Below are 27,527 nucleotides of genomic sequence, written 5' to 3'. Positions count from 1 at the left end.
CATTACCTCAACTAGACTACACGTGTTTCCTGAACATTCCCCTACCTAAATGGCCTACCTATCGCAGCTTTTTGCTTATACTGTACCTATGAGTGCCTGCTGTCCTATTACCATGAAAGCTAATGAGACACCAAAATGCGTTTAATGCTGCTGGATTTCTTCCTCAGCCCAGCCAAACCAGTACACTCTTTCCCAATATCTATTGCAGATAAATAAATACAAGTGACAAAATACTGTGGAGAGTTGTGACTGGGAATTAACACTTTCACTCGTTTAGCAAACAAGAGTTGCCGCTACAGATATGATTTCTCAGCATGAAGGGATTTTAGAGGCCATCCAGCGTGACTCCCTCTTCCCACATAGGAGGAAATGAGGACCAGGGAGGACCTGGACACCAGGGACCTTCCCCAAGTGGATCCGCGCCCGCGTCAGGGAGCACCCTCCCCGCCGCTTCCCCAGCTGCCCGCTCGGCAGCGCCCTCCCGCCCGGCCGAGGACCCGCGCGGGGTGCCCGCGGCGGCGCCTGACGGGAGCGCGGTTTCCGGGCGCGTCGCCACACCGCCCCCCCGTGCCTGCGCCCCTCGCTGTTCCTCCGGAGCGCGGTCTGCGGCGGGCGGCGCGGTACCCGGGCCAGGGTCGGGAAGGGCAGCGCCCGCACACTCAGGCGGGGCACGGCTGCCCCCGCCAGGACCCGCGGGCCCGGAAACGCTTCCAGTCACACGTGGGCGCCGACGGCCCAGGCTGCTGTCGCAGGGAGCTAGGGTCGCCCGGACAACTGCCCGCCGTCCACGCCCGCTGGACTCCCCGGCTCCAGCCGCCAGACCAGTCCAGCTTCGGCCGGCGCCTGGCTATGAGGTGGATACCAGGCTCAGTGTGACCACCTCCCTCCAGTACGTATATACAGCCCGAACCCGCGTCCTGCCGGCCGCTGAGGGGCTCCTACGAGCTTCCCACACTCCCCGAGGGCCCGCGGTCACGGGAAGTTCCCCACTGTCATTGCCACTCCGAGAGCTGGGTCCTCGGCTCTTGAAGTCCAGTCAGATTCCTGGGTCCCTCGTTCTTACCCTTTCTTTCTCCTTAGGGTTTTTGCACCTCGTTCGGACCTCCTGCATAACCATGTCCGTTCTCTACGTCTCTTCTCACCCCGATGCCTTCCCAAGCCTCCGAGCCCTTATAGCTGCTCGCTACGGGGAGCATGGGGAGGGTCCGGGATGGGGAGGAGCCCACCCCCGCATCTGTCTCCAGCCGCCCCCGACCAGCAGGACTCCCTTTCCGCCACCCCGCCTGCCCGCCCTGGAACAGGGGCCCGGTGGGCTGTGGGTGTGGGGGGCCACTGCTGTGGCCCAGCTGCTGTGGCCAGCAGGCCTGGGGGGCCCTGGAGGTAGTCGGGCAGCCGTCCTCGTCCAACAGTGGGTCAGTTACGCTGACACGGAGCTGATACCAGCTGCCTGTGGGGCAACGCTGCCAGCCTTGGGACTCCGAAGCTCTGGCCAGGACCCCCAGGTGAGAAGAAGCGCAGAGGGGAAGGGGGAAATTTAGAAGAAGGAAGCAAGACTTGGAATGGATGGTGAGCCAGGAAGTCAGCAGGTCAGACGTAGAAAAAGATTGATCGTATTCCAGATTGCCACCTGATATGGTAACCTTGGGCAGTTTTCTTAAACTCTCTGAACCTTGGTCTTCCTATGTCTGTGAAAACGAAAATTGAGAACATGTTGAGAAGGTGAAAAGATGTGTGCAGAGCACATAATCTAGTGCCAGGTGTTTTAAAGTCTCAGAGTAAGAGTTTGATGAATCTGAAACTGATGAGGTTAGTTAGAGGTTACTGTGAATTGTAGGAAAAGATTGGGTGAAGGAGAGATGAGGAGTGGCAGTCAGGCCTGGAGAGATGACAGTTGCTGGGAGAAGATGGAGGAGAAATGAGATGAGGAAGAAGGGAAGTAGGAGAAAGGAGAGAGAATCACACCGGATTATAACTAAATTCTTCTTGAGTGGAGCTGTGCCTTCCTGCCCTTACACCACCACCTCCTTGCAGAGTATTGAGCACATGGTGGATATTTAGTATGTTTTGAATGAATGAATGAATGAAACGAGTATATGACTTAGATCCTGGTTTGCTCCCTCACATCCTGACTACCCTATCTAAATAGAGGCCCCCTCTCATTGGAATTCTCTCTCCCCCTCAGCTCCATTTATTTTTCTTCATAGCACTTAGGAAGAAAAGAGGGTAATACATTATATATTTGCACATTTACTGTCTCCGCCCCAGAAGGTAAATGCCAACAGGTCAGGGGCTCCGTGTGCTCATATTGTCTCCTCATTCATTAGAGAAGGCCTGGCACGCAGTAATACTTAAAAAAATATTTGTTGAAGCAGTTACTGTGTTGCCTCATGTAATCTTTAACTTCCTGTGCTTAGTATATCGTATCTGACATATGAGCGTTTAGTAGGCAGTCCAGTGGTTAAGACTCCATGCTTCCACTACCTGGGGCGCGGGTTCGAGCCCTCTTTGGGGAACTAAGATCCCACACGCTGCGTGGTATGGCCAAAAAAAAAAAAAGCGTTCAGTAGGAATTTATTGAATGAATGGTAAGTATTTTTATTATGATCATTTCAGTGAAGAAGGAACTGGTGATTTGTGGGAATGGAAGGAGGCCAAATGGATTGAATGGGGGTGGGGATTGAGGTGGGCCGAGCCTTATCTCATACCCCTTTGCCTTCCTGTTAGGCTGCGCTGGCGGCCCTGGGCAGGGCCCTGAGCCCCTTGGAAGAGTGGCTTCGGCTGCACACCTACTTGGCTGGAGAGGCCCCCACTCTGGCTGACCTGGCGGCTGTCACAGCTTTGCTGCTGCCTTTCCGTTATGTGAGTCATTGGGGCTTGGGGAAGAATGAGGGCAGGTTCCCTCAGACCTCACTATAGGGTGACTCAGGACAGTTCATTTCTTTTCCCCACCCCAGGTCCTGGACCCCTCTGCCCGCCGGATTTGGGGTAATGTGACTCGCTGGTTTATCACATGTGTCCAGCAGCCAGAATTCCGGGCCGTGCTGGGAGAGGTGGCTGTGTATTCAGGGGCCAGGCCTCTCTCCCAACAGCCAGGTGAGGAAGGATGGAGGGTGGGAGCGAAGGGGTTCCTCTGGGGCCTTTCATGCAGCTCACTTTCTTTTGTCTCTTAGGAATAGCAGAATCACTGGGACAGGAGCTGGGCGGGGGTAGGTGGGAGGTCAGCATGGGGGAGCCTTTGGGCAGCTGAAATAGGCCATCTGAGACGTAATAGCGCTCTTCACAGAGGGTCTCCCGCAGGTCTGCATTTCTGTGCCTCTTTCCAGGCTCTGAGGTCCCTGCACCCCCAAAGACAGCTGCTCAACTCAAGAAAGAGGCAAAGAAACGGGAGAAGCTAGAGAAATTCCAACAGAAGCAGAAGGTCCAACAGCAGCAGCCACCCCCTGGGGAGGTGAGAGGCTGGTGGAGCTGGATGGAGGGTTGGTGCCATGGTGAGCGGCTGATATCTGGACCTATGTCCTTTCTCTCCCAAGCAGAAGAAACCAAAACCAGAGAAGAGGGAGAAACGGGATCCTGGGGTCATTACCTATGACCTCCCAACCCCACCTGGAGAAAAGAAAGGTACTAGGAGGGGGAAGAGAGACCTCCACTCTTCATCTCTACCCTCCTGGTCTCTTCTCTTTTTACCCCTTTTGCTCTGTCCTTGCTCCCACTACTTTGCTTAGTGAGGATTTGCAGAGTCCCAGGTCCTCCTCTGCTGGCCCCTTGTCCCCTTCCCCGCTGCTCCCAGCCTCGGCTCTGACCCTTCCCTTCCTCCCCCTCAGATGTCAGTGGCACCATGCCTGACTCCTACAGCCCTCAGTACGTGGAGGCTGCCTGGTACCCTTGGTGGGAGCAGCAGGGCTTCTTCAAGCCCGAGTATGGGGTGAGTGGGCACTGCTGCCCAGGCCTGGAGGGGATGGGGGCGGGGAAGGACAGGGCTGAAGGATACATTGCCTGGGAGCGGACCAGAAGAGGTGACATGAGGCCTTAGTAATAAGTACCCATCCTCCCTCCCCGTCAGCGTTCCAGTGTGTCAGCACCAAATCCTCGGGGCATCTTCATGATGTGCATTCCACCCCCCAACGTGACAGGCTCTCTGCACCTGGGCCACGCGCTCACCAACGCCATCCAGGACTCCCTGACCCGATGGTGAGCTCCCGTCCTCCCCTCCAACTGGTTCCCTCTGCCTTCTCTGGCTCCACACTCCTGTGGTTCCCTTCTCTTTGCCGACTGGGGCCCTCAGCTCTGCCCCCTGGTGGTGCTACACTTCTCTCTGGGTCACTCCCATCTGATGACTTAGCGTCCTCTCCTGGTCAAGTAACCAGCACTTCCACTTGCAGACTCTCTTCTCTTGCCACTAAAAATAACATTATTTTGAATTTAGCAAGAAATACGTGAATATATTCTTGTAAGAAATTTAAAACTTCAAGTTTCCTTGACCTCCCTCCTCCAGATTTACTCCCTGCTAAGAATTAGCACACATCATTGTTATCACTTGGATGTGTATCTTTCCAGACCTTTCCTATTTGCTTACATGTACATGTACCCATAAAAATGTGTAGTTTTCCTTTTGGGAAATGGGTTTTTCTTTTCTGTAAAGGGATCACACCAAACTTGTTATTTTACAACTTTTTTCTTACCCTTAACAGTTTATCGTAGAGATTTTTCCTCGTCCTTATATGCGGACTGACTTCATTCTCCTTCATTGCTCCTTGGTGTGGCTTTGCATAATGGTGTCACTTTTTTTTTTTTTTTTTTTTTTGGCGGTATGCGGGCTTCTCACTGTTGTGGCCTCTCCCGTTGCGGAGCACAGGCTCCGGACACGCAGGCTCAGCGGCCATGGCTCACGGGCCCAGCTGCTCCGCAGCATGTGGGATCTTCCCGGACCGGAGCACGAACCCGTGTCCCCCGCATCGGCAGGCGGACTCTCAACCACTGCGCCACCAGGGAAGCCCGTGTCACTTTTTTATTAGTGGTGGTTCCTGATTCTCTGTTGAAAACTGCTGGAATGCACATTTCCTATACATGTTTTCTTAAGCTCCTGTGGAAGCATATCTCTGGCATAGATACCAAGAAGTGAAATCTCTGTGTCCAAGGGGCATGACTTTATTGAGTACAAATAGAAGCTGGCAAGTTGCCCTCCAAAACAGCTTTACCAGTTTATACTCCATGAGTTGCATGTGAGGTGTGCCCCTGCCAACCCTGGACATTATCTGTCTTTGTTTTGCTAATCTGATGGGGGGAAAATGGTTATTTCTGTTACTGCTGATTACTAGTGAGGCTGTGTCTCTTCATGTATCCTGGCCAGTCAGGTTTCTCTTTATATGTATTGTCTGCCCATCTTTCTATTGTTCTTTGTTTGTTTACTTTTTAAATTGTTTCATTCGTTAGAAGATTCTTTATAGAGTCTATGTATACATTTTGGCTATTGATTTTTTTTGTTGTTGTTATATATGTTATAAACATTTTCTCTTGTTCTAGCACTTGATTTTTTTCCCCCACTGTTAATATTTTGACTAGTTAACAACCACAAAGGCTAATATTTCAGGTGATGACTTTCTTTTAAAAAGTATTTTAAAACAGCATTTTATCTATTGAAACTAGGGTTTATTTATTATATTTTAAATTTTGAGAAGTTTTTCTAGTGTCCTACTAAGCTCAATTAATTTGGTCAAAAATATTTCAGGACATAACTATGTGCCAGCTCTGCTCAGGGGACTGGGATACATCAGAGTTAGCATTTTGCAAGGAATTAAGAGTTGCAAAAACAGAGTTGTGTTAAATACATATAACATATAACAGCCAGATTATTTACGTGAGGAAGGGTTTAACACTTCTTACAGAACACTTAAGGTAGCAACATTTTTTTCTGATGAGCATGGTTTAAATCAAGTATTAGAAACTCCCATTATTTAACTGGAATAGATTCATGTCAATGTTTTAGAATCACAGATAACGTGAAATAACAGCCATAAGTATCTCCACCAGTAAGACATAAAAATGAAATAAAAGTGACTACCTATGTTTTTTCCTTTTTCTTCTAGCAGAGAATAGGGTGTTTTTCTACAAATGTCCATGACATTTTATTGATTTTTTTTTTTGGCCGAAATTATATGCTCCCCAAGAGACACTTTTAGTGAAATAATATTTTTATCTTCCTCTCTCATGCTTGATTTCTTTAATAGTATTGTTTAACAACATCTTGAAAAGGTGAGAAAATGTTCATATCCGTTACAGCATATAAGAATGTCTGTGATCTGTAAGAGAATGGAGTTGCTACAGTCCTGTCCCCAAGGAGATCTAAACCCAGTGGGGGTAAACAGACTGATAGAGTAATGGGTATAATGCAGTTTGATGAGTCATTGAAAATAATGTATGAACACAGTATTACTGTATTTCTATAGTAATTTTCTCTCACCCACTCTTTTTTAAACGTATCATTTTTTTAAATTAATTAATTAATTAATTAATTTTTGGCTGTGTAGGGTCTTCGTTGCTGCACGTGGGCTTTCTCTAGTTGCAGCAGTTGGGGGCTACTCTTTGTCGTGCTGCGCAGGCTCCTCATTGCAGTGGCTTCTCTTGTGGAGCACGGGCTCTAGGCACGTGGGCTTCAGTAGTTGTGGCACGCGGGCTCAGCAGTTGGGACGCACGGGCTTAGTTTCTCCGCTGCATGTGGGATCTTCCCAGACCAGGGCTCGAACCCATGTCTGCTGCATTGGCAGGCAGATTCTTAACCACTGCGCCACCAGGGAAGTCCCATAAACATGTATCACTTTCTAATAACAATAATAATAGCTGACATTAATTTGGTCCTCTCCCCTACTTTAAAATGTACTTCTCAAAGGTCACCAAAAAGTTCATTACAGTTCAATGCTTTATGGGCCACATCAGCACAGAGCTTGATTAAGAGTAAACTGCGGGGGCTTCCCTGGTGGCACAGTGGTTGAGAGTCCGCCTGCCGATGCAGGGGACGTGGGTTCGTGACCCGGTCCGGGAAGATCCCACATGCCGTGAAGCACTTGGGCCCGTGAGCCATGGCCACTGAGCCTGCGCATCCGGAACCTATGCTCCGAATGGGAGAGGCCCACGTACCGCAAAAAAAAAAGAAAAAAGAGTAAACTGCATTTACTTGTACCAGAATATGGTAGGTGAAGACTCACGATACTACCATCTCTATTTCTCTAATTCATCCCCTGATTAATTCCCTGAAATATTACTAGCTTCCAGTCATTTTCTCCAAAATAGTCTAGTCCTTGAATTTCAACTCAGAGATTTTATTGTTCTGAGGTTTTATGTTTTAACCTAGTCAGTTTACCAGTGTTCTTTGACTTAATCTTTACTGTCTTGTTAAAGAAGATCTCTCCTGCCTCCAAGTTACAAACACAATCACCTATTATTTTCTTCTTTTTTTAAATTTTTGGAAACGATACCATTTTCTAATGCTTTTCTCATAGTTTTGTTTTCTAAAGTTGAGGGGTTTTCTTTTTAACTAAATTAAAATTAGACTAAATTTAGATTTATTTTAAAGTAAATAAGTTTATTTTTGTGGCTGTGGGGAAGTAGGGCGATTTTTCCAACCAATTAGCTAGTGTCCCAAGCAAATTTATTGAATAGTTTGTCCTTTCTCCACTGATATGAAATGCCACGTTTAGCAACTACTAAATATGCTTGAATCTGTTTCCAGTCACTGTTTTGTTTCCTTAATCTATAACTTTGTTCCTAGTTCCTGTAAAAACTTCTTTTAATAATCGTAACTTTCTCACATGTGTTGATATCTAGCTGCGCGAGAGCCTCCTCTCTGTCCTTCTTTTGCCAAATTGCCTTGGCTGTCCTCACACATCTCTGCCTGACAGTGATTTTAGAGTTGGGAGAGTCCTGCCCCATCGCCCCTCTCTTTCTCAAGTTCACCGACTGCCTGCCTGGAGTCCCTTCCTCCTTTGGGGCAGCCCTACGGCCCGCTCACCTCTGCTCCTCCGTGCTCCCCCCACAGGCACCGCATGCGCGGGGAGACCACCCTGTGGAATCCTGGCTGTGACCACGCGGGCATTGCCACCCAGGTGGTGGTGGAGAAGAAACTCTGGCGCGAGCAGGGGCTGAGTCGGCACCAGCTGGGCCGAGAGGCCTTTCTGCGGGAGGTCTGGAAGTGGAAGGAGGAGTGAGTGCAGTGTCCCTGCAGACATCCCAGCCCTGCCTCCCTGTCCCCTGTCCAGATAAGATCTCTGTCACCTGCAACCCTGGCTGCAGGGTCAGACCCTCCCACAGAGGCTGAGGGTCATTTGGCCCCAGGGACAATGTCCATTTCAGAGGAATGAGTGATCCCCACATTCTGCCCCATTAGCTGCCTGATGTCTCCTTCCAGCCCAGGCCTGAATGCTGATCCCGGCCTTTCTGTCCACTTCCAGGAAAGGTGACCGGATTTACCACCAGCTGAAGAAGCTTGGCAGCTCCTTGGACTGGAATCGAGCCTGTTTCACCATGGATCCTGTGAGTAGGAGTAGGGCCGGGTCTCGGGGCTGGGGTAGGAGTAGGTAGCTCCCCACGGAAGAGAGCATATGCCCAGGGCCCTCCCCCAGGAGGTGGCCCACTCGTAGGAAACCACCAGGGCTCAGCTGCAAATGCCACTTTCTACCCCGTGTCATGGCCCTTTGTGTTACCTGTCACCTACCTTAGGAGCTCAAATTCCTTCCAGTGGCACATGGTGGGGCCTCACCCTCCCCTGGAGCCTGAACCCCCAGGATTTTCTGCATTAGCACCTGTCCCTAGCTGAGTGGTTTCCCTGCCATCTACAGTATCCCCAAGCTGTTGCCGATCTGTGTTCCCATAGTGCCCTCTCCCCCTCAAGAAAAGTACTTCTCTAGCCCCTAAACGGGTCTGTGTGCCGGGCAGTGGGGCTCTGGGCCAGCCGGGTCTCACTGGCCCCTGCTGCCTTGACACCGAGGCCCATCTCTGGCTCCCCCTGTTCCCCCCTAGAAACTGTCAGCAGCCGTGACGGAGGCCTTTGTCCAGCTCCATGAGGAAGGAGTCATCTACCGTAGTACCCGCCTCGTCAACTGGTCCTGCACCCTCAACTCTGCCATCTCAGACATTGAGGTGTGCCCCTTCCCTCCCCCAGCTCTCCCCATCTCCACCCCCAGCCCCTGGGCCACTCTTCTTAATCTCCGCCTCACAGGTGGATAAGAAGGAGTTGACAGGCCGCACCCTGCTCTCTGTGCCTGGCTACAAGGAGAAGGTGGAGTTTGGGGTCCTCGTCTCCTTTGCTTACAAGGTCCAAGGCTCAGGTAGGAACCAGGGGCACCAGGATCCTGGACTGGGTTGGCTGGGGGGTGGGAAGGGCCCAGCGCTGAGCCCACAAGGCCTCCTGTCACCCCAGACAGCGACGAGGAGGTGCTGGTGGCAACAACTCGGATTGAGACGATGCTGGGAGACGTGGCCGTAGCCGTGCACCCCAAAGACCCCAGATACCAGGTGTGGCGGTGTGCTGCCCGCAGCTGGGGGATGAATGCTGGCTGAAGCGGCCCCCACGCTACGTGGGGGCGGTGGGCGCTGAGCCCCCCGGCTGATGAGAGAAATTGGATCAGAAACTCATCCGCTGGTGGTTTTCTGGCCGTGTAGATGGAATTGGGGTGTTAGGAAGTCAGGACCCTGCGTAGGAGGGAGGCGGGCCCAGCCCTCTGTGCGTTTTCGGCATCTCCCTCTGTCCCCAGCACCTGAAGGGGAAGCGCGTGATCCACCCACTCGTGTCTCGGAGCCTTCCCATCGTCTTCGATGATTTTGTGGACATGGAGTTCGGCACAGGTGAGCACAGGGCTGTCTGTGGGGAGAGGAAGGAGCCGTGAGGCACACTCGTGCTGTCCGTCTTCCCTTTCAAAGAAAAAAATAAGCTTCACCTGAGCAGGCGGGAGTTGGGCTGGTTCTCAGGGGACTGTGTGAGGGGGATGGGGGACGGGTGGTCTGAGGGCCACATCCGTCGGCAGAAGGGGGGGTGCGTGTGGGCAGAGACTCTTGTGAGTCCCTCGTGACCCTGGCACCCCCGCGTACACCCCAGGCGCGGTGAAGATCACCCCTGCACACGACCAGAATGACTATGAGGTCGGGCAGCGGCACGGGCTGGAGGCCATCAGCATCATGGACGCCCAAGGGGCCCTTGTCAACGTGCCCCCACCTTTCCTGGTGAGACTGCCTGGGGCGTGGTGGCTGGCTCAGGAGACGGCGGGGTACCTGGCACGGCCGTGACAGAGCCTGTCTCCCGTCCAGGGCCTGCCCAGGTTTGAGGCCAGAAAGGCAGTGCTGGCGGCGCTGAAGGAGCGGGGACTGTTCCGTGGCATTGAGGACAACCCCATGGTGGTGCCACTTTGCAAGTGAGGGTGGAGGCCAGGGGAGGGGGGAGGGGACGGGTTTCTCGGGGTGCTCGCCACCCAGCCTCCCCACCCACATGTACCTGCAGCCGCTCCAAGGACGTGGTGGAGCCTCTCCTGCGGCCGCAGTGGTACGTGCGCTGTGGGGAAATGGCCCAGGCCGCCAGCGCTGCTGTGACACGGGGCGACCTCCGCATCCTGCCCGAGGCCCATCAACGGACGTGGCATGCCTGGATGGACAACATCAGGTGCGTCAGGCCCCTCGATGTGGGGAGGGCGACCGGGCGAGGGGCCGAGAGGGGCAGAGGCCAGGGCACCTCCTGCCCTTCCTTGATTCCCTCTCCTCCCCCTGCCACTTGCAGGGACTGGTGCATCTCCCGGCAGCTGTGGTGGGGCCATCGCATCCCAGCCTACTTCGTCACTGTCAGTGACCCAGCTGTACCCCCAGGGGAGGTGAGAACCGGGCCAGGGCTGGGTACTGGCACGTCTTGAGGGGGCTCTGTGTTCATTGGATCTTGGTGGGGGGACAGGCAGAGGTGCCCCCTTGGATACTCACTCCACCTGTGGCAGGACCCTGATGGGCGGTACTGGGTGAGTGGGCGCACCAAGGCTGAGGCTCTGGAGAAGGCAGCCGAGGAGTTTGGAGTGTCCCCTGACAAGATCAGTCTCCAGCAAGGCAAGGCGGGGCCTTGGGGTGGGGGCAGAGGGGGGCTGATCCTCACCTCTACCCCGTCTGACCTCTGGCCCCCCTCAGATGAAGACGTACTGGACACCTGGTTCTCCTCTGGCCTCTTCCCCTTCTCCATCCTGGGCTGGCCCAACCAGGTACATTCCCGGGGCCAGCGCAGGGTGGGGTGGGAGTCTTGGGGGTGGGTGCTTGGCTCCCCATCACTCACGCCCTGCTCTGCCCTCAGTCAGAAGATCTGAGTGTGTTCTACCCGGGGACGCTGCTGGAGACGGGCCATGATATCCTCTTCTTCTGGGTGGCCAGGATGGTCATGCTTGGCCTGAAGCTCACTGGCAGGCTGCCCTTCAGAGAGGTGTGGAGACTGCTGAGACCCCTCCCGCTGTCCACTCCCTCACCTGGGCAGCTGCGGGTGGGCCTGGCCAAGGAGGCTTGTGGGTCTCAAAGCCAGCCTGGGCTCTACTAGGTGATTCTGCACCCCAGCTTCCTAGGGGAGGGAGCACCTCTAATTCACACGAAGGCACTGAAGGGGCTGGCAGGGACACCGAGGGGCCTGAGGTTCAGAGGAGGGCAAACCAGAGGTAGGAGTAGGGGGACAGGCATTGGGGTCTAGGTGGGGAGACATCCCCACAGGCCTTCCCTTCCCTGCCTCGCAGGTCTACCTCCACGCCATCGTGCGGGATGCCCACGGCCGGAAGATGAGCAAGTCTCTAGGCAACGTCATTGACCCCCTGGACGTTATCCATGGAGTCTCTCTGCAGGTGGGGCTGGGCGCGGGCTCAGGCCGGGAAGGGCTGTGGGGTGGTGGCCGCGGGCCCCTGACTACTCCCACCTCACCCTCAGGGCCTCCACGACCAGTTACTGAACAGCAACCTGGACCCCAGCGAGGTGGAAAAGGCTAAAGAAGGGCAGGTACAGAGGGTGGGCCCGGGGCTGGAGTTTGGGCAGAAGGCAGGTGAGGCTGGCTCAGGACGCTCACTCCTCCCCCGCAGAAGGCGGATTTCCCGGCAGGGATCCCCGAGTGTGGCACCGATGCTCTCCGGTTTGGACTGTGCGCCTACACATCCCAGGGTACGGCTCCCCAAACCTGTCTCAGCTGCATCCTTCCTCCTTCCCTGAGGCACAGCTCTCTTCTCTGCCCTGGGTGTGAGCTGGGAGGGAGCACGGTGTGGACTCACACTTCACCTCCACCCAGGCCGTGACATCAACCTGGATGTGAACCGGATATTGGGATACCGCCATTTCTGCAACAAGCTCTGGAACGCCACCAAGTTTGCCCTCCGTGGCCTTGGGAAGGATTTTGTGCCCTCACCCACCTCTGAGGTGAGGGCCTGGTGGGCGTGAGGTGGGCAGCACCCACGCAGGTTGCATTCCTTCCCATCAAGCACGGCCCATGCTGTTTCAGGATTGTAGCCACAGAGTCAGGAAGCCTGGCTCCTGCCCCCAAGGAGCCTCTGTCTAGCTGGGGGGACAGAAGGATGTCGGGACAGGGTGTCATCAGGAGCCTCAGGCACTGCGGTCCTCCCTCAAGGTGGAGGGGCGCCTGCCCCTTCTCCCCCAGGCGCTGGGCACATGGTGGTTGCTTTGGACCCATCAGGCTCCTGGAATGCAGATTTCCCCATGGTTCCCGTTCCCATGGGGTTCTGGCTCCCCTGCCCCTGGGCATATGGTGGCCCCCCGCCTGATATGGTGCTTCCCCCCAAGCCTGGAGGCCGCGAGAGCCTGGTGGACCGCTGGATCCGCAGCCGGCTGACTGAAGCTGTGAGGCTCAGCAACCAAGGTTTCCAGGCCTACGACTTCCCAGCTGTCACCACCGCCCAGTACAGCTTCTGGCTCTATGAGCTCTGTGACGTCTACCTGGTGAGGAGGAGCCGAGGGGCCGGGGTGCACAGAGCCCTGGGTTGGCCTGAGACCTGAGCCAGCCTGTCCCCCTCCCAGTCCTCACCAGTTCAACGAGGGCTGGAAGCTAGGCCTTCCCAGCCCTGAGCCCTGTGCCTCCCCCTCCCCTAGGAGTGCCTGAAGCCTGTGCTGAATGGGGTGGACCAGGTGGCGGCCGAGCACGCCCGCCAGACCCTCTACACCTGCCTGGACGTCGGCTTGCGGCTGCTCTCGCCCTTCATGCCCTTTGTGACCGAGGAGCTGTTCCAGAGGCTGCCCCGGCGGACGCCACAAGCTCCCCCTAGCCTCTGCGTTACCTCCTACCCGGAGCCCTCGGAGGTACGGGGTATGGCCTGGAGCAGGGCTCCGGGTAGCTCTGCAGAGCCAGCCCCCAGCTTCCCTCACCCCCTCCTCCACCCAACAGTGCTCCTGGAAGGACCCTGAGGCGGAAGCCGCCTTCGAGCTGGCCCTGAGCATCACTCGAGCCGTGCGCTCCCTGCGTGCCGACTACAACCTCACCCGGATCCGGCCCGACTGTGAGCCTCAGGCCCTCGCGTCCCCCGTCCCCTCAGCCCACTCTGGGACCAATGTCCAGTGTGGCCGTCTCGTCTCCTTTCTCCCTCCCACGCAGGTTTCCTGGAAGTGGCTGATGAGGCCACAGGCACCCTGGCATCAGCAGTGTCGGGCTATGTGCAGACGCTGGCCAGCGCGGGTATAGTGGCTGTCCTGGCGCTGGGGGCTTCTGCACCCCAGGGCTGCGCTGTGGCCCTGGCTTCTGACCGCTGCTCTGTCCACCTGCAGCTGCAGGGGCTGGTAGACCCGGCCCGGGAGCTGGGCAAACTGCAGGCCAAGCACGATGAGGCGCAGCGGCAGGCCCAGCGTCTGCGGGAACGCCGCGCCGCCTCGGGCTACACCGTCAAAGTGCCCCTCAAAGTCCAGGAGGCAGATGAAGCCAAGGTGTGTGGTGTGGGTGGGCGTTTCCTTCCCCATTTCCCACCCCATCACTCCCTCTGCCATCAAATCCCCTCCTGCGTCTGCTCTGCCGGGCCCCAGGCAAGCCCTGGAGGAGCAGGTGGGACCACGTAATCTCTCCTCTCACACATGAAGGACAGCCAGGCAGGGGCACAGCCCAGGGGCACACAGCAAGTTGAAGATGGAAGCAGACCATCCATCCATCCATCCTTCCTCCCAGTCAGACCCCTCGTGCACCACCCGCTTCCCAGAACTTGGTATCCACATGCCGCGGGGCTGGGATTGGGACGGGCCCAATACAGTCAGGAAGCTTAGCAGATCACCTGGGACCCCTGCAGGGAGGAGCCGTGGGGTAAACCACAGGGACAAAAAGAGAAACATGAGTGGAGGCTAGGAGTTACAGAGCCTTGGCGGCTGAGCAGGCTTGTCTCACGTGATTGTCCCAGTAGCCCTCTCATGGCAGGGCGGTATTACCAACACCATTTTCCAGATGGAGGCGAAGGGCCCCTCAGAGCCTCTGTTCCTAACCACTGTGCTCTGCTTGCCCAGTCATTGGCTGGGGCTGAGCCACCGGGTGGCACACAGGAGCCCTGAAGCCCCTTTGTCTTTGGGAATGGACCACTCTGGGAAAAGACAGGACCCAGGAGACCAGTGATGGTGGAAGAGAACAGGGAGGTGGGGAATTAGGGGGAAGCAGGCTAGCCAAGCACACAGTTCCCCCAGACTACCCCCTGCCCGTGGTCCTCGCCCGTCTTTCCAACTCTGACCCCTCTGCTCTTTGTTTATTAATATATAAATTTATTTATTTATTTTTGGCTGCGTTGGGTCTTCGTTGCTGCACGTGGGCTTTCTCTAGTTGCCGCGAGTGGGGGCTACTCTTGGTTGCGGTGCGCGGCCTTCTCGTTGCGGTGGCTTCTCTTGTTGCAGAGCTCGGGCTCTAGGCGCGCGGGCTTCAGTAGTTGTGGCCCGTGGGCTCAGTAGTTGTGGCTCACGGGCTCTAGAATGCATGTTCAGTAGTTGTGGCGCACGGGCTTAGTTGCTCCACGCCGTGTGGGATCTTCCCGGACCAGGAGTCAAACCCGTGTCCCCTGCATTGGCAGGCGGATTCTTAACCACTGAGCCACCAGGGAAGCCCCTGACCCCTCTGCTCCTGTGGGCCTTTGGGGTTCTCTTCTCTTGGCCCTGGGTCTCACCACTCACCCCCTTTTCTGCCCTCAGCTCCAGCAGACAGAAGCAGAGCTCAGGAAGGTCGATGAGGCCATCTCCCTGTTTCAGAAGATGCTGTGATACACCCGGCTCCAGCCCTCGTAACGCCCAGTGCTCCACCATGGGGATGGCAGCAATAAAATATTTTGCCACAAAACCATCTCCTGGCTGTGTGTGGTGGGGCTGGGGACGGGGTGCTGAGGGGCCGGGTTCCTGAATCCTCAGAGGCGCCAACGTGAACAGGAGGGCCGCGGGCTGGGCGTGAGACACTGGGTCCTGGCGGGTAGAGAGGTGCGTCTCTCTGCGTCTGGCCCTGGCCCTGGGCCAGGCCTGAGTCACGCTCCCCCTCCTGCTGCCGCCGCCGCCTCCCAGCTCTTCCCTCACCTCCGCACTGCGGCCAGCCTTCTAGCCGTGGGAGGCCCGCCCTGGTGCTGGCTGCTGCTTGTGGCCTTGGGCAGGCCAGAGTAGAGGGGCCAGGGGCTGCCTGTCCTGCCCACACCCTGCCGGGGCCTCCCCTTCCCTCCCTCCACTGAATCCGGCCGAGGTTAATTATAACTCTGACCTAAGTGCCCTGTGACACCCTATCCCCCCGGCCTGCCTGGAGACCCAGCAACCAGGTAGGGGAGAGGCCTAGAGAGACTTCCTCTGCATGGGGGCGTTAGCTGCGGGGTGGGGGGTGCGGTGCTGGGGGAGGAGCCTCAGACCCTTCCCCTGCAGGTGTAAGTCCCTGTTGGTCTGAGAGGCCCTCAGGTTGTCTGGATGATTGAAGGGAGAGGGCGGGGAAGCCAGTTAAGGGGCCAAAGCAGGTGCCCGTGGAGACAGGGCCGGGCCTGCCCTGAAATCTCTGCCGCTGCCTGCTCTCTGGAGAGCCTTCTGTTCCCCAGGTCCATGTCTCAGCTATGCTCCCCACGGACGAGCCCCTGTCCCACCTGGGCCCCTCACTGCTGCTGTTGCTGCAGCTGCAGCTACTGCTCCCCCCCGCATCTGCCTTCTTCCCCAATATCTGGAGCCTTCTGGCTGCCCCCGGCTCCATCACCCACCAGGACCTGACCGAGGAGGCGGCGCTCAACGTCACCCTGCAGCTCTTCCTGGAGCAGCCGCCCCCAGGTCGGCCCCCCCTTCGCCTTGAGGACTTCCTGGTGAGCATCCCTGGGTCCGGTAAAATCCCAGGTGGATTCCCCCATTCTGGGGGACTTCTACTACTTGAGGGTCCTGCTTGCCCAGAGAAGGGACCCCACGCACACATTCCCTCCTCCCCTCCTGACAGCAACGATACCCAGGAGTCCTGGTCCTACAGTCGGGAGTCCCCCTCCTTAGGAATGTCCAGGATTGCCCCTCCCTTGTAGGGCCCAGCACCCTCAATTCCTCCCACACCCAGCCTGGAGTGACAGAGCTGAGGAAATGTAGGCAGTGGTCCGAGCCAAGGGGCTTCCCTGGAACCCCTGCCCCCTCCCACCCTCCCAGGGCCGCACCCTCCTTGCCGACAACCTCTTTGCCGCCTACTTTGGACCTGGGTCTCCTTCCCGGCGGTTCCGAGCAGCCTTAGGAGAGGTGTCTCGTGCCAATGCCGCCCAGGACTTCCTGCCGACTTCCAGGAATGACCCTGACTTGCACTTTGACGCCGAGCGGCTGGGCCAGGGGCGCACACGCCTGGTGGGAGCTCTAGGGGAGACTGTGGTGGCAGCCAGAGCCCTTGACCACACCCTGGCCCGCCAGCGCCTCGGGGCTGCGCTTCATGCCTTGCAGGTGAGGACAGAGTTGGGGGGTCATGGTCAGAGGGGTCTTCGTTTCCAGTCTTCCTGTCTCCCGAATGGTGCCTCCTTAGCCATGCCTCCCCCTACTCTAGAAGGGGCTGGGGCGCTGCTTGCCAAGGCCCTGGGGCTATTCCCTAGTCCCTGCCTCCAAACTGGCAGCTTCCTGTGGGAACAGCCGGGAGGCATTGGCGGCTGGAGCAGGTGAGTGAGATGAGAGAGGACGGTGCTGAGGTCAAGAGGTGGGCCGTGCAGGCCACTGAAAGGCCTCTGGCTGGGCTCTGAGTGAGATGGGAAGAAACGTGGGAGGCTCCCACTTCGGCAAAGCTCTATTCTGGGCAAGGGAGAGAGCAGTGGAGGGGACTTGGGGTGTCTGAGGAGTAGCAGGGTGGGAGGAGGCTTTCAGGCTGGGGCACTGGGAGGAAGGGGAGTTAGGGCTGGAGACGGTGAGAACAGTGAGCTAGGGCTTCTTCCCCTTCTCCGTTCTCTTGGGACCAGGATTTCTACAGTCACAGCAACTGGGTGGAACTGGGGAAGCAGCAGCCACACCCTCACCTCCTCTGGCCAAGGCAGGGGCTGCAGAACCTGGCGCAAGGTACGGCCGGGACCCCACTGGTGAGGGTGAGCCCACAGAGCCGCCTCACATCCTGGGGTCAAATAGGATGCGACATGGCTTCATCTCTGGAACCACCTGTGCGGTCTCTCAGTTCAGCCAAAGGCCAGTCAGCTGCTTCCCCAAGGTCACGCAGCAGAGGACAGAGCCAGGACCAGATCTGCAGACGTCAGGGAGTTCTCTGTCTCTCACGCGGCTTCCTCCCCCCACTGGATCACACAGGGCTTTCTCTCTCAGTCCCCTCATCCTTCCAACTGAACTGTGACCCGGAAGCTGCCTCCTGTCTAGGACAGGTTCACTTCCTGTCCACAGCTCACAGAGGGCACACTCCCGTAGGATTGGTCCCCCCCCCCGACTTCCGGGTTTTCTAGCACAGTCCCAGTCTCAAATATTAAGTCTCACTGCCAGCCATGAGCTCCAGGTTTTAGTTCAGAAAGCCTGGAAGGGTACCTGCAAAGGGTACCTATGGGCTTTTACCTTGTTCCAGTTGAGAGAAAAAGCTGAAGAAGTTCGGGTGGACAGGGATAAAGGTCAGGGGCAGCAGAATCTTGGGTGCCAGACCCTTGCCCTCTCTTCCCAGTGGGCGATCCTACCTGCTCCGACTGTGACGAGTGGAGCTGCCCCGGGAATTTGCTGGGCTTCACACTCCTCACCTCTGGCTACTTTGGAACTCATCCCTCCAAACCTCCAGGTACCAGACAGGAAAGACCCCAGAAGTAAGGGGAGAAAGTCACTTCCTCTCCCCTGACCCTCTCCCTAGGGATCTCAGTCCTGTAGCCCTTGTCCTATTTCCTATGGCATCACTTCTTGGAAGAAGGAGAGGATGCTGGGAGGGGAGCCGGTGGATGAAGGCCCACTGAGGTGGCCATGATTGTTGGGGAGGTGGGAGCAGCTTCTTACACTGCCGACAAGACTTCAGTGCCCGAGGGCAGCTTTTGGGGACTAACTGAGGGATCAGGGGATCCACCATGTGCTGTGGTAACTAATCATTCCAGATTTACTCCACATTTGCCCTCTACAAAATATCCTAATTGTCTGCTTATCCTTTGCTGAGGAGTGAGAGGGTCAGGGCAGGTCAGAGAGGGCCTCGTTTTATTAGGAGGCAGTGGGTTTTTTACCTCCACCCTCCAGATCCCTTTCCCCAACCCAGGGAAATGTAGCCATGGGGGCCATTTTGACCAGAGCAGCTCCCAGCCACCACGGGGAGGCATCAACAAGGATAGCACATCCCCAGGCTTCTCCCCCCACCACATGCTGCACCTCCAGGCTGCAAACCTGGCCCTTCTGGCCTCCATCCAGGCCTTCAGCCTCCTACGAAGCCGCCTGGGAGACAGGGGTTTCTCCAGGTGAGTGGCCTCCTGGGATGGGCTCCTTAATAGGTAGGTGCTCCAGAGTTGAGAAACCAGGGGCTGGGGACAAGTGTGCAGGCCCTTCACTGTATCTCTGGCCTGCTTTCCAGGCTTCTGGACATCACCCCAGCCTCCAGCCTGAGCTTCGTCCTGGACACCACAGGCAGTATGGGCGAGGAGATCAATGCCGCCAAAATCCAGGCTCGCCACATTGTGGAGCAGCGACGGGGTGGCCCCATGGAGCCCACCCACTATGTCCTGGTGCCTTTCCATGACCCAGGTAACTGGGGTCTGGCCGGAATAGTGGAGAGAAGTCCAGGGCAAGGGGTAAATGCCACTGGTAGGAAAGTGGGCCTAATGGCTTCACTTCCATAATAAAACGGAGGCACTTCCTAGGGTCCTGAGTGAGTCTTTACTGGTACTTGTGTGCATATAGGAAACAATCAGCCACTTCTTCCACTGCTTCCAATATGACAGCATTTTCCATATGAGTTTAATCATTATGGGTGCTTAGGCAGGTAGCCTCTGCTTTCCTAGGCTTCCATTCTAATAAGTCATTCTCAGTTCTCTCCATTTCCTGTAGACAGAGGTTGGGATGAAGATGGGGGGTGGGGTTGATGGGTCCAGGCCTCTGTGAAATGTCTAAGACAGCTAGTTACGTCATATTCCTTTCCCCGCTAAATTAGAAGTCAGATCATCTGGCCTGGGTTGACCAGCACTTACTGTGTGTGCTTAGGCTGATTGTTTAACCTCTCTTTCCTCAATTTCATCATCCATAAAGTGGATTAGTACTTACCTTGTCCTGCCTATCTCCCAGGGTCAAAATGATCATCAAATAAAATTTGGATTGAGAATTCCCTAAGGGCAGGGTTTGAGTCTGATCTGCCTATATAAATCTCATAGTAGCTGACATTCAAAAGGGGTTTATCACATATTTGATAAAGGTACGAGTAAGTGAATAATTAAGAATTTAGCACTTATTATGTGTCAAAGCACTATTCTAAGATTTACAAAATCAACTCATTTAATCATCCCAATAACCCTCTCTGAGGTAAGTACTATTATTTCTCTGTCTTTTCTGTGAGGAAACTGAGGACCCAGTTTTTTTTGTTGTTGTTTTTTAGTTGAAGTATAGTTGATTTACAGTGTTTCAGGTGTCCAGCAAAGTGATTCAGTTATATATATTCTTTTTCAGTTTCTTTTCCATTATAAATTATTACAAGATATTGAGTATAGTTCCCTGTGCTATACAGTAGGTCCTTGTTGGTTATCTATGTTGCCTTTTTTTTTTTTTTTTTTTTTTGGCTGCGTTGGGTCTTCGTTGCTGTGTGCGGGCTTTCTCTAGTTGTGGCGAGCGGGGGGCTACTCTTCGTTGCAGTGCGCGGGCTTCTCATTGCGGTGGCTTCTCTTTGTTGCGGAGCACGGGCTCTAGGCGCGTGGGCTTCAGTAGTTGTGGCATGTGGGCTTAGTAGATGTGGCTCGTGGGCCCTAGAGCTCAGGCTCAGTAGTTTTGGCATACAGGCTTAGTTGCTCGGCAGCATGTGGGATCTTCCCGGACCAGGGGTCGTACCCGTGTCCCCTTAACCACTGAGCCACCAAGTAAGTCCCCCCAGTTGTTTTTTATACTTACACATATACCCAAAAAGGCCCACTCAGGACCACAGGAAGTGCCACCATTTTGTGAGGAAATGAGGTCCACTTTCCCACCAGACGTACCTAGCCCCTGCTTTGTTCTACCCTGTCAGTATAAATATAAAGGAATATTATTATCTCAATACTTGTCCACTCAAGGAGCACAGCGGGGTCCCTTGACTGGGGAGATGCCCGTGGGTGGGAATGAGGGGAGCCCTCCTCTCACTTATCTCAGTCTCCTTTCTCCTTTCCCAGGGTTTGGCCCCGTCTTTACAACCAGTGACCCTGACAGTTTCTGGCAACAACTCAATGAGATACATGCCTTGGGAGGTGGAGATGAGCCCGAGATGTGCCTGTCAGCCCTGGAGGTCTGCCCTCCCCACCCCTTCCCTTCTTCTCCCCCCACCCCTTTCCAGGCCCCACCATCAAGGGAGCTAGAGCTTCCCTGGGACCTCATCCCTCCGCCCCGTCTTCAGAACCTAGTCCCACTCGCTTCACTCCAGGTTCCAGGGCCGTGTTGCCTCCTACTCTGCCCTCCCTTGCTCTGCCCATTCCCCTACTGCCGCCACTTTTTTAAAAAGTTATTTGGTTTTGCCAGGTCTTAGTTGTGGCAGGTGGGCTCCTTAGTTGCGGCTCACCTGCTCCTTAGTTGTGGCACATGGGCTCCTTAATTGCGGCAGGCGGGCTCCTTAGTTGTGGCATGTGAACTCTTTGTTGCGGCATGCATGTGGGATCTAGTTCCCTGACCAGGGATTGAACCCCGGCCCCCTGCATTGGGAGTGTGGAGTCTTATCCACTGCACCACCAGGGAAGTCCCACTGCTGCCATTTTTTAACACCAGTTTTTTCCCTCCCCTGTCAGCTGGCCCTGCTGCACACACCTCCACTCTCAGACATCTTCGTCTTCACTGACGCCTCCCCCAAGGATGCCTTTCTCACCAATCGGGTGGAATCTCTGACTCAGGAGCGGCGTTGCAGAGTAAGCATAGCTGGTGGGAGACTCAATGTTAGCTACCCAGGGATGCGGTAAACTGCAGGACAACTCTCATTACAAGGGTCACACTCACACTAGGGTGGTTAAACCAGACTTGGCTTGGGGGTGGGAGAAGTGGACCATGAATATAACATTTCCAGATCCCTTTAACAATACTAAAGTGGGAGGCCCTACCCTTAATTATGCTGAATTCTTATATGAATCTGCCCCCAATAAACCATTTGAAGAACTGGAGATTTGGTTGCCAGCAATCCACTATGTGGATGAGTATGGTGACAGTTACAGGGAATGGCAACTTCTAATGGAAGCCCAGGGGTTGTGTCATTGGGAGACCCTGCTGTAGCAGCCAGAGGGTAGACAGAGAATTTACCACCCATCATCAGCTCTGTAGAAAGCTTGAGCACAGGAGATCCTTATTTACCATGGTAGATGGCAAATAGAAACTTCAAGTACTGGCCTTTCTTCTGGGCACAGGTCACATTCCTGGTGACTGAAGACCCATCTAGGGTTCAGGGCCGACCTCGGCGTGAGGTCTTGTCCCCTCTGCGTTTTGAGCCGTATGAAGCGGTGGCGCTGGCCTCAGGAGGAGAGGTGATCTTCACCAAAGACCAGTACATTCAGGATGTGGCAGCCATTGTTGGGGACAGCGTATCTGACCTGGTAAGTGTGGGGGCTCAGCTCAGAACTGAGGGGACGATGGTGACCCTGCATTTCTCTTTCTTGTAGAAGAAAGCAAATAGCTCCCATTGCTGAGTTGCCGTTCTAGGCAGAGGGTGGGAAAGGAAGTTTCTCTCCCTCTGAGATCCACAGCTACCCACCTTCTACACTGCCACCCTCAGTCTTGGCCTCCAGTATTCTGTCTTCACGGCTACTCTAGGAAGTCCTGCCATCTTTTAAGGGGGGCAAGAAGTGGTTGCCTCATCCTTAATCCCTTGCCTCCAACTTTGTCATTGATCATAGCTTCATCCCTGGTCCTTCCTCTCTCACTGGTATCCCATGTGTTACTTAGTTTTTTTCTGTCTCTACCTTTCTTCCTCCTGTCTTTGTTCCCACCTCATTCCATGCCTTATCTTCTCCCCCATTTTTCGGTCCTGCCCCCTCAAGGTGACCCTTCCCCTGGAGCCTCCTGTTGTGGTGCCTGAGAGGCCACTTGTGTTCAGTGTGGATGGGCTGCTCCGGAGGGTCACAGTCCGGATCCATGGGGAGGTCAGCAGCTTCTGGATCAGAAACCCTGCAGGTACTTCCATGTGTGTGTCTCAAGGCAGAGGCAAGAATGGAGACTGGAGAATGAGGGGTAATGTACTAAGGGAAAGGAATTCTCCTGTGACAATCTCTTGCCCCCAATACCCATCCAGGGGTCTCCCAGGGCCAGGAGGAAGGTGAGGGGCCTCTAGGTCATACTCGCCGCTTTGGGCAGTTCTGGATGGTGAACATGAATGACCCCCTGCAGACAGGAACCTGGGAGATCCAGGTCACAGCCAAGGGTACCCCCCGGGTGAGAGTGCAAGGTAAGGAGGGAGATATTCCTGGGAAAGGAAGGGGAGACTGCAGCGCTCAGAGAGCAATATCAGTCACGTTCATCTCTGGACGGTCTCTGACTGCCTTCGCCCTCCCTCAGCCCAGACCTCCCTGGATTTCCTCTTCCACTTTGGGATCCCCATGGAGGATGGACCCCACCCTGGCCTCTACCCCCTGACTCAACCAGTTGCAGGTACATCTGTCCCCACCCCTAACTTGCTTTGTATATATATATAAATTATATATATAGCTTTTCATTGAGTTATAACATTTAATAAGGTGCACTACACTTCAGTGTACAGCTGGGTGGATTTTATATAATAAAAAATAACCGTCATTCAGTTCAAGCTATAGAACATTTCCAGCATCCCAGCACTCCCTCCTGGCCCTCGCCATCAATACCCGTAGAGGTAACCCCTTTTCCCCATCCATACCCCCAGAGCTAACCCCTATTCAAAGCTGTTCATGCTTTTCTCCCTGTCTCCAAACCTCACGCAGACCACTGTTCTTTCCTCCCCGCCCCTGTCACAGGTCTCCAGACCCAGCTGCTGGTAGAAGTGACAGGGCTGGGCTCCAGAGGAAACCCTGGAGATCCTCTGCCGCATTTCTCCCACGTCGTCCTTCGAGGGGTCCCGTACGGTGCCGAGCTGGGCCGGGTGCCTCTGGAGCCCATGGGACCCCGGGAGCGAGGTCTCCTCGCTGCCTCGCTACCGCCCGCGCTTCTGTCCACCGCGGGACCCTTCTCTCTGGAGCTGATTGGCCAGGACGGAGTGGGGCAGGGCCTGCACCGGGCGGCCCCCCAGCCCTGTGCTGTAGTTCCTGTCCTTCTGGAGGTGAGATGCCAGCGGAAGGTGCGGCTGCGGCTGGAGAGAACAGGGCCTGCTGCTCCTCCCCTGACTGGCCCTCCTCCGCAGCTCAGTGGTCCCCCGGGTTTCCTGGCGCCGGGCACCGAGGCCCCGCTCAGCCTCCGCATCGCCAGCTTCTCGGGCCCTCAGGATCTCGATCTTAGGACATCCGTCAACCCCAGCTTCGCTCTCACCTCCAACCTCTCCAGGTGAAGCCCCTGAAACCTCCTGCTCCCTTCTTGTCCCATCTTTCTGTTCCCAGGGCATGGGATCTGGTACTCGCTCCTCTGGCTCTTTCGAATTGGCGCTCAGATTCCTCGCTCCCCTCCCACCCTGCGCTTGGCTCCACCCCTTGGCTTTCGGCTATTCAGAGCCTGCGGCTTCAGCCGGACTTCGGCATCCACTCCCCAGGGTTCGCCTGGAACAGAACGAGTCCGCCTGGGGGTGCCTGTGGCTGAAGGTACCAGACACAGCCGCCTCAGACTCCGTGGTGATGGTGACTGTGACCGCGACGGATCGAGAAGCCAGCACAGTACCCCCGGCCCATGCCTTCCTCCGGCTCCTGGTGTGGGGCCCCGCCCCGCAGGTGAGGTGCCCCCACTTTCCATTGCAGGATAGGCAGGGTGAGGGGAGGGCGGTGCAGGCTTATTTGGGTGCAGCCACCCTGACAGCCTCTCCCTCTTCTCCCCAGGACCAGCTCCCTGCCCCTGTCCACTCGACTGACCCTGTCCTCACAACCACCAGCCCTGCCTTTCATCTTTCCACCTTGGTGACTCCAGGCAGGGCTGGGGGAGGGCTGGTGGGCAACCCCTGGTGGGGCACAGTTGGAGCCGTGCTGCTCCTTCTAGGCCTGGCCTCCTGGTGACACACTAGCCCCTAGAGGGATGGGTCTCCGGCACTGTTTGCCATCTTGCCCCATTGGTAAGAAGGTAACATGGGCCTCCGGACCCTACCTCTCCCAGGTGGGATGGAGGTTTTCCTTCTCATGCACTTGTCCCTTCCAAGATTGGGATAGAGGGCATTGGGTTTTCCCAAAATGCACTTTCCCTAACCCTTGTGGGAAACAAACGGGACTCATTTTTGGAGAAAGTTGCTTTCTATTTCTCTGTAGCATCTTTTTTATTTTTTGGCTGCGTTGGGTTTTTGTTGCTGAGCACGGGCTTTCTCTAGTTGCGGCGAGCCGGGGCTACTCTTCGTCGCGGTGCACGGGCTTCTCATTGCGGTGGCTTCTCTTGTTGCGGAGCACGGGCGCTAGGCGCATGGGCTTCAGTTGTTGTGGCTCGCGGGCTCTAGAGCACAGGCTCAGTAGTTGTGGCACATGGGCTTAGTTGCTCCGCGGCATGTGGGATCTTCCCGGACCAGGGCTCGAACCCGTGTCCCCTGCATTGGCAGGTGGATTCTTAACCACTGCACCACCAGGGAAGCTCTCTGTAGTATCTTTATTCCACTTATTCATGCTCTCCCAAGCTCACGTAGAGGGGACGATACATGGGGCAGTGACTAAGATTGGAAGTGGGGAGGAGGGTACCCCACCTCCGACCGAAGTGTTATTTATAGAATTGTTTTTATTGAAATTCTGGAGATGCTTCTATTTTATTTTTGAAATTCTGGAGATGCTTATATTTTATTTTTGTATTTAAAGTTGAAGGACAGTGCCAATAAACATGTCTTCTCCCCAGAGGGATTTCAAAGAAAGATCACTTATGCACATCATATAGGGAAGAGTGAGAGCGTAAGATACCAAAAAGATGAAATGGAAGTTTTCAGGAGTGGAGAAGAAACTTCACAGCAAGATGTCAGGTTTCAGCTGACCCTCCACCTGGAGCCATTTAGCTATTGAGTCAAGAAGCAGAATAAGGAGGCTGGGGGTTCTGACTCAGCCTTGCCAGCACAACTGAGGGGAACCAGAGGACACATTAGACACGGGTAGGGCCCCTCTGTCCATTGGGGCAGCCTGGCTGAGCCATCTCCCCCTTTGGCTGAGCGACTCCTTTCTGCTGCCTTGACACCACCTGGAGAAGAGGAGGGAGACAGTCTGGTATGTCCGTGCCCTCCCTCCCACTGAGGGCCAGGGCTTCTGCCCTCCCCCCACTCCTCTACTGCTTACGTGTTGCTGCCACACGTTCTGCTTCCTTGGCCTTCCCTCCCAGTCCTGGGTGGCGCAGGAACTAGCTTCGTCCAGGGGATGCGGGGAGAACTGTGGGGGGTGGAATTTGCTGTTTTGTTAGACCAGTGCTGACCCCAAGTCCCCTCTTTACCCCCACACTTCCCAAGGGTAAACTAAAAACAATAAACTCACCTTCCCCTGAATCAGATTCTGCAAACAGATGTTCACCTTTTGAATCTGGGCAAACTGGGGGCCACCAGGCTCTGAGTGTAAATCTGTTGGAAAATTCTAAAAGGAGGAGTTAGAGGCAGACAGTGTGGTGAAAACTCGAGTACCATCTGCCACTCTTCTCCTATCACCACAGGTCATTCCTCTCCTCCATCTGGATCCTCTCATCCCAATTCCCTGCCAGGCAGGTGGGAAATTCCAGTACTCTCCACTCCATCTCTTTAATAGTCCAGATCCTCCAACCCCCTCAAATAGCATAGTACCCACTTTCTCTATTCTTTGGATCCTCCCTGTCCATCCCTGACTCACTGGAACAATCCAGACCACTCCCCCATCTCCATGGAGTGAGCCAAACTGTGTCCCTCTGAATGGAATGCAGACCAGCCTCCTCTAGGCCCAACAATGAACCGACCTAACACTTGGTGGCATCCTGTCATTACAATGCTGCTTCCAATTGATGATCCCTGTCCATTAACTCCTGCCTTTCCAGGATGGTGTCAGGCTGTGTCCACATGTCCCTGCTACCCCTGCCCCCACATACCATGGGTCAGCCCCATACCTCACCAAGGGCCCCCAGATATAGCTGCTGTTGCTGGGCCTCCCTCAGACGGCCCTCATACCAGGCCTGGCTATGCTCCAGCAGCTCCAGCCCCTGCCACAGGGCATCCTGTTCCCGCTCCAGAGCCTGCATCCTCTGCAGCTGAAAAAGGCAAGAAGCAGAGGCTGACTCACTCCACAGCGGGGTTCTGGGCCACGCTTGGCCCTTACTCTTAACCCGTGGCTCAGTTCACTATGTGGTCACTGAGTGTGAGCCCAGACTGGCCACTGAGGACCTGGAGGGCAAGGGAAAGCAAGGGGCTGAACTTACGAGTCCTCAGAATTGAGTGGAATTGCAGGAGACTGATCTAGGGAGAGGGGCTTCCCCGGGGCCTCTTGCGGGACTGATACTCACCCAGAGGAAGAAGCGCTGGGCCCCTGGGTCTTGGCGGCTTGTCTCCAGTGGCAGCAGCAGAACCGTGTAGGGGGCCTGCACCAGGGGCAGCCCACCAGGACCCCGGCTCCCCATGGCTCTGAGGTGGGAAGGGTGGAGCCACACCCACTGGTGCAGGGCTGGTCCCTCCCTTTCCCCCAGCCTTGCACCGGCCCGGCCTAGTCTTTCAGGCTCCCAGAGCCCTTCCTGCTGGGTCTGTCTCAGGCTGAGGTGTTCCTACTTTGAGGGGAAAGAACATCTCCCTTGGGCTCCCGTCTTCTCATCTGTTTCTGTAGGGTCTGTTGAAGTGGCTGGTTCTCATGAAGTCCCCCTGGGTAGACCCCGAGGGCCTCCCTCCAGCAGTGATACTTTATTTCTAAGGAGGC

At 55.5% G+C, this 27,527-nt stretch overlaps 3 protein-coding genes across 6 annotated transcripts; 2 read left to right on the top strand and 1 right to left on the bottom strand.

Moving 5' to 3' along the window:
* Positions 1-706: 706 nt before the first annotated feature.
* VARS1 (valyl-tRNA synthetase 1) lies at positions 707-15,292 on the top strand. 4 transcript variants are annotated; one of them, XM_060109292.1, is made up of 30 exons: positions 707-889; positions 1,081-1,502; positions 2,725-2,859; positions 2,955-3,093; positions 3,324-3,448; positions 3,531-3,618; positions 3,822-3,922; positions 4,061-4,188; positions 8,030-8,194; positions 8,442-8,523; positions 9,010-9,129; positions 9,209-9,317; positions 9,410-9,504; positions 9,744-9,834; positions 10,085-10,209; positions 10,294-10,397; positions 10,484-10,642; positions 10,757-10,847; positions 10,965-11,070; positions 11,149-11,219; positions 11,309-11,434; positions 11,736-11,840; positions 11,923-11,991; positions 12,072-12,150; positions 12,275-12,402; positions 12,784-12,939; positions 13,090-13,296; positions 13,382-13,493; positions 13,589-13,914; positions 15,148-15,292. In XM_060109292.1, the coding sequence occupies exons 2-30, from the start codon at positions 1,116-1,118 to the stop codon at positions 15,214-15,216; spliced, it is 3,798 nt and encodes a 1,265-aa protein (XP_059965275.1). In that variant the 5' UTR covers positions 707-889; positions 1,081-1,115; the 3' UTR covers positions 15,217-15,292. The 4 variants fall into 4 exon arrangements, with proteins under 4 accessions (XP_059965275.1, XP_059965277.1, XP_059965276.1 ...); XM_060109294.1 differs by lacking the exon at positions 15,148-15,292 and having other exon boundaries at positions 13,589-13,669; positions 13,759-13,908; XM_060109293.1 differs by having other exon boundaries at positions 708-889; positions 3,534-3,618.
* A 742-nt stretch (positions 15,293-16,034) lies between these two features.
* VWA7 (von Willebrand factor A domain containing 7) lies at positions 16,035-24,701 on the top strand. The gene is made up of 16 exons (XM_060110670.1): positions 16,035-16,274; positions 16,600-16,881; positions 17,385-17,481; positions 18,080-18,190; positions 18,650-18,845; positions 18,959-19,128; positions 20,736-20,848; positions 21,342-21,458; positions 21,948-22,133; positions 22,578-22,710; positions 22,829-22,981; positions 23,092-23,184; positions 23,523-23,824; positions 23,906-24,045; positions 24,248-24,422; positions 24,528-24,701. Exons 1-16 carry the CDS (start codon positions 16,035-16,037, stop codon positions 24,699-24,701), a joined length of 2,682 nt encoding a protein of 893 aa, XP_059966653.1.
* Positions 24,702-25,452: 751 nt separating this feature from the next.
* On the bottom strand, positions 25,453-27,498 carry SAPCD1 (suppressor APC domain containing 1). Its single transcript, XM_060110931.1, has 5 exons — positions 27,124-27,498; positions 26,731-26,871; positions 26,136-26,231; positions 25,944-26,033; positions 25,453-25,848 (listed from the first exon to the last, which is right to left on the bottom strand). Exons 1-5 carry the CDS (start codon positions 27,235-27,237, stop codon positions 25,753-25,755), a joined length of 537 nt encoding a protein of 178 aa, XP_059966914.1. The 5' UTR covers positions 27,238-27,498; the 3' UTR covers positions 25,453-25,752.
* Positions 27,499-27,527: the final 29 nt, after the last annotated feature.

The sequence above is a fragment of the Mesoplodon densirostris genome, chromosome 10 (assembly GCF_025265405.1).
Source record: "Mesoplodon densirostris isolate mMesDen1 chromosome 10, mMesDen1 primary haplotype, whole genome shotgun sequence".
NCBI classification, from domain to species: Eukaryota; Metazoa; Chordata; class Mammalia; order Artiodactyla; family Ziphiidae; genus Mesoplodon; species Mesoplodon densirostris.
Note: the sequence above shows the minus strand (reverse complement) of the source record. Positions and strands in the feature narration are given on the sequence as shown.

What these genes read in the sequence shown, in the direction of transcription:
- VARS1 (XM_060109292.1), top strand. Translation starts at nt 1,116, where the DNA reads ATGTCCGTTCTCTACGTCTCTTCTCACCCCGATGCCTTCCCAAGCCTC. An exon ending in TCTTCAAGCCCGAGTATGGG is followed by an intron (nt 3,923 to 4,060) that starts GTGAGTGGGCAC and finishes CCTCCCCGTCAG; the next exon opens with CGTTCCAGTGTGTCAGCACC. An exon ending in TGCCCTCACCCACCTCTGAG is followed by an intron (nt 12,403 to 12,783) that starts GTGAGGGCCTGG and finishes CTTCCCCCCAAG; the next exon opens with CCTGGAGGCCGCGAGAGCCT.
- VWA7 (XM_060110670.1), top strand. Translation starts at nt 16,035, where the DNA reads ATGCTCCCCACGGACGAGCCCCTGTCCCACCTGGGCCCCTCACTGCTG. An exon ending in TTCGCCTTGAGGACTTCCTG is followed by an intron (nt 16,275 to 16,599) that starts GTGAGCATCCCT and finishes CCACCCTCCCAG; the next exon opens with GGCCGCACCCTCCTTGCCGA. An exon ending in TGTGGGGCCCCGCCCCGCAG is followed by an intron (nt 24,423 to 24,527) that starts GTGAGGTGCCCC and finishes TCTTCTCCCCAG; the next exon opens with GACCAGCTCCCTGCCCCTGT.
- SAPCD1 (XM_060110931.1), bottom strand. Translation starts at nt 27,237, where the DNA reads ATGGGGAGCCGGGGTCCTGGTGGGCTGCCCCTGGTGCAGGCCCCCTAC. An exon ending in ATCTGGGGGCCCTTGGTGAG is followed by an intron (nt 26,232 to 26,730) that starts GTATGGGGCTGA and finishes TCCTCCTTTTAG; the next exon opens with AATTTTCCAACAGATTTACA. An exon ending in AGAATCTGATTCAGGGGAAG is followed by an intron (nt 26,034 to 26,135) that starts GTGAGTTTATTG and finishes CACCCCCCACAG; the next exon opens with TTCTCCCCGCATCCCCTGGA.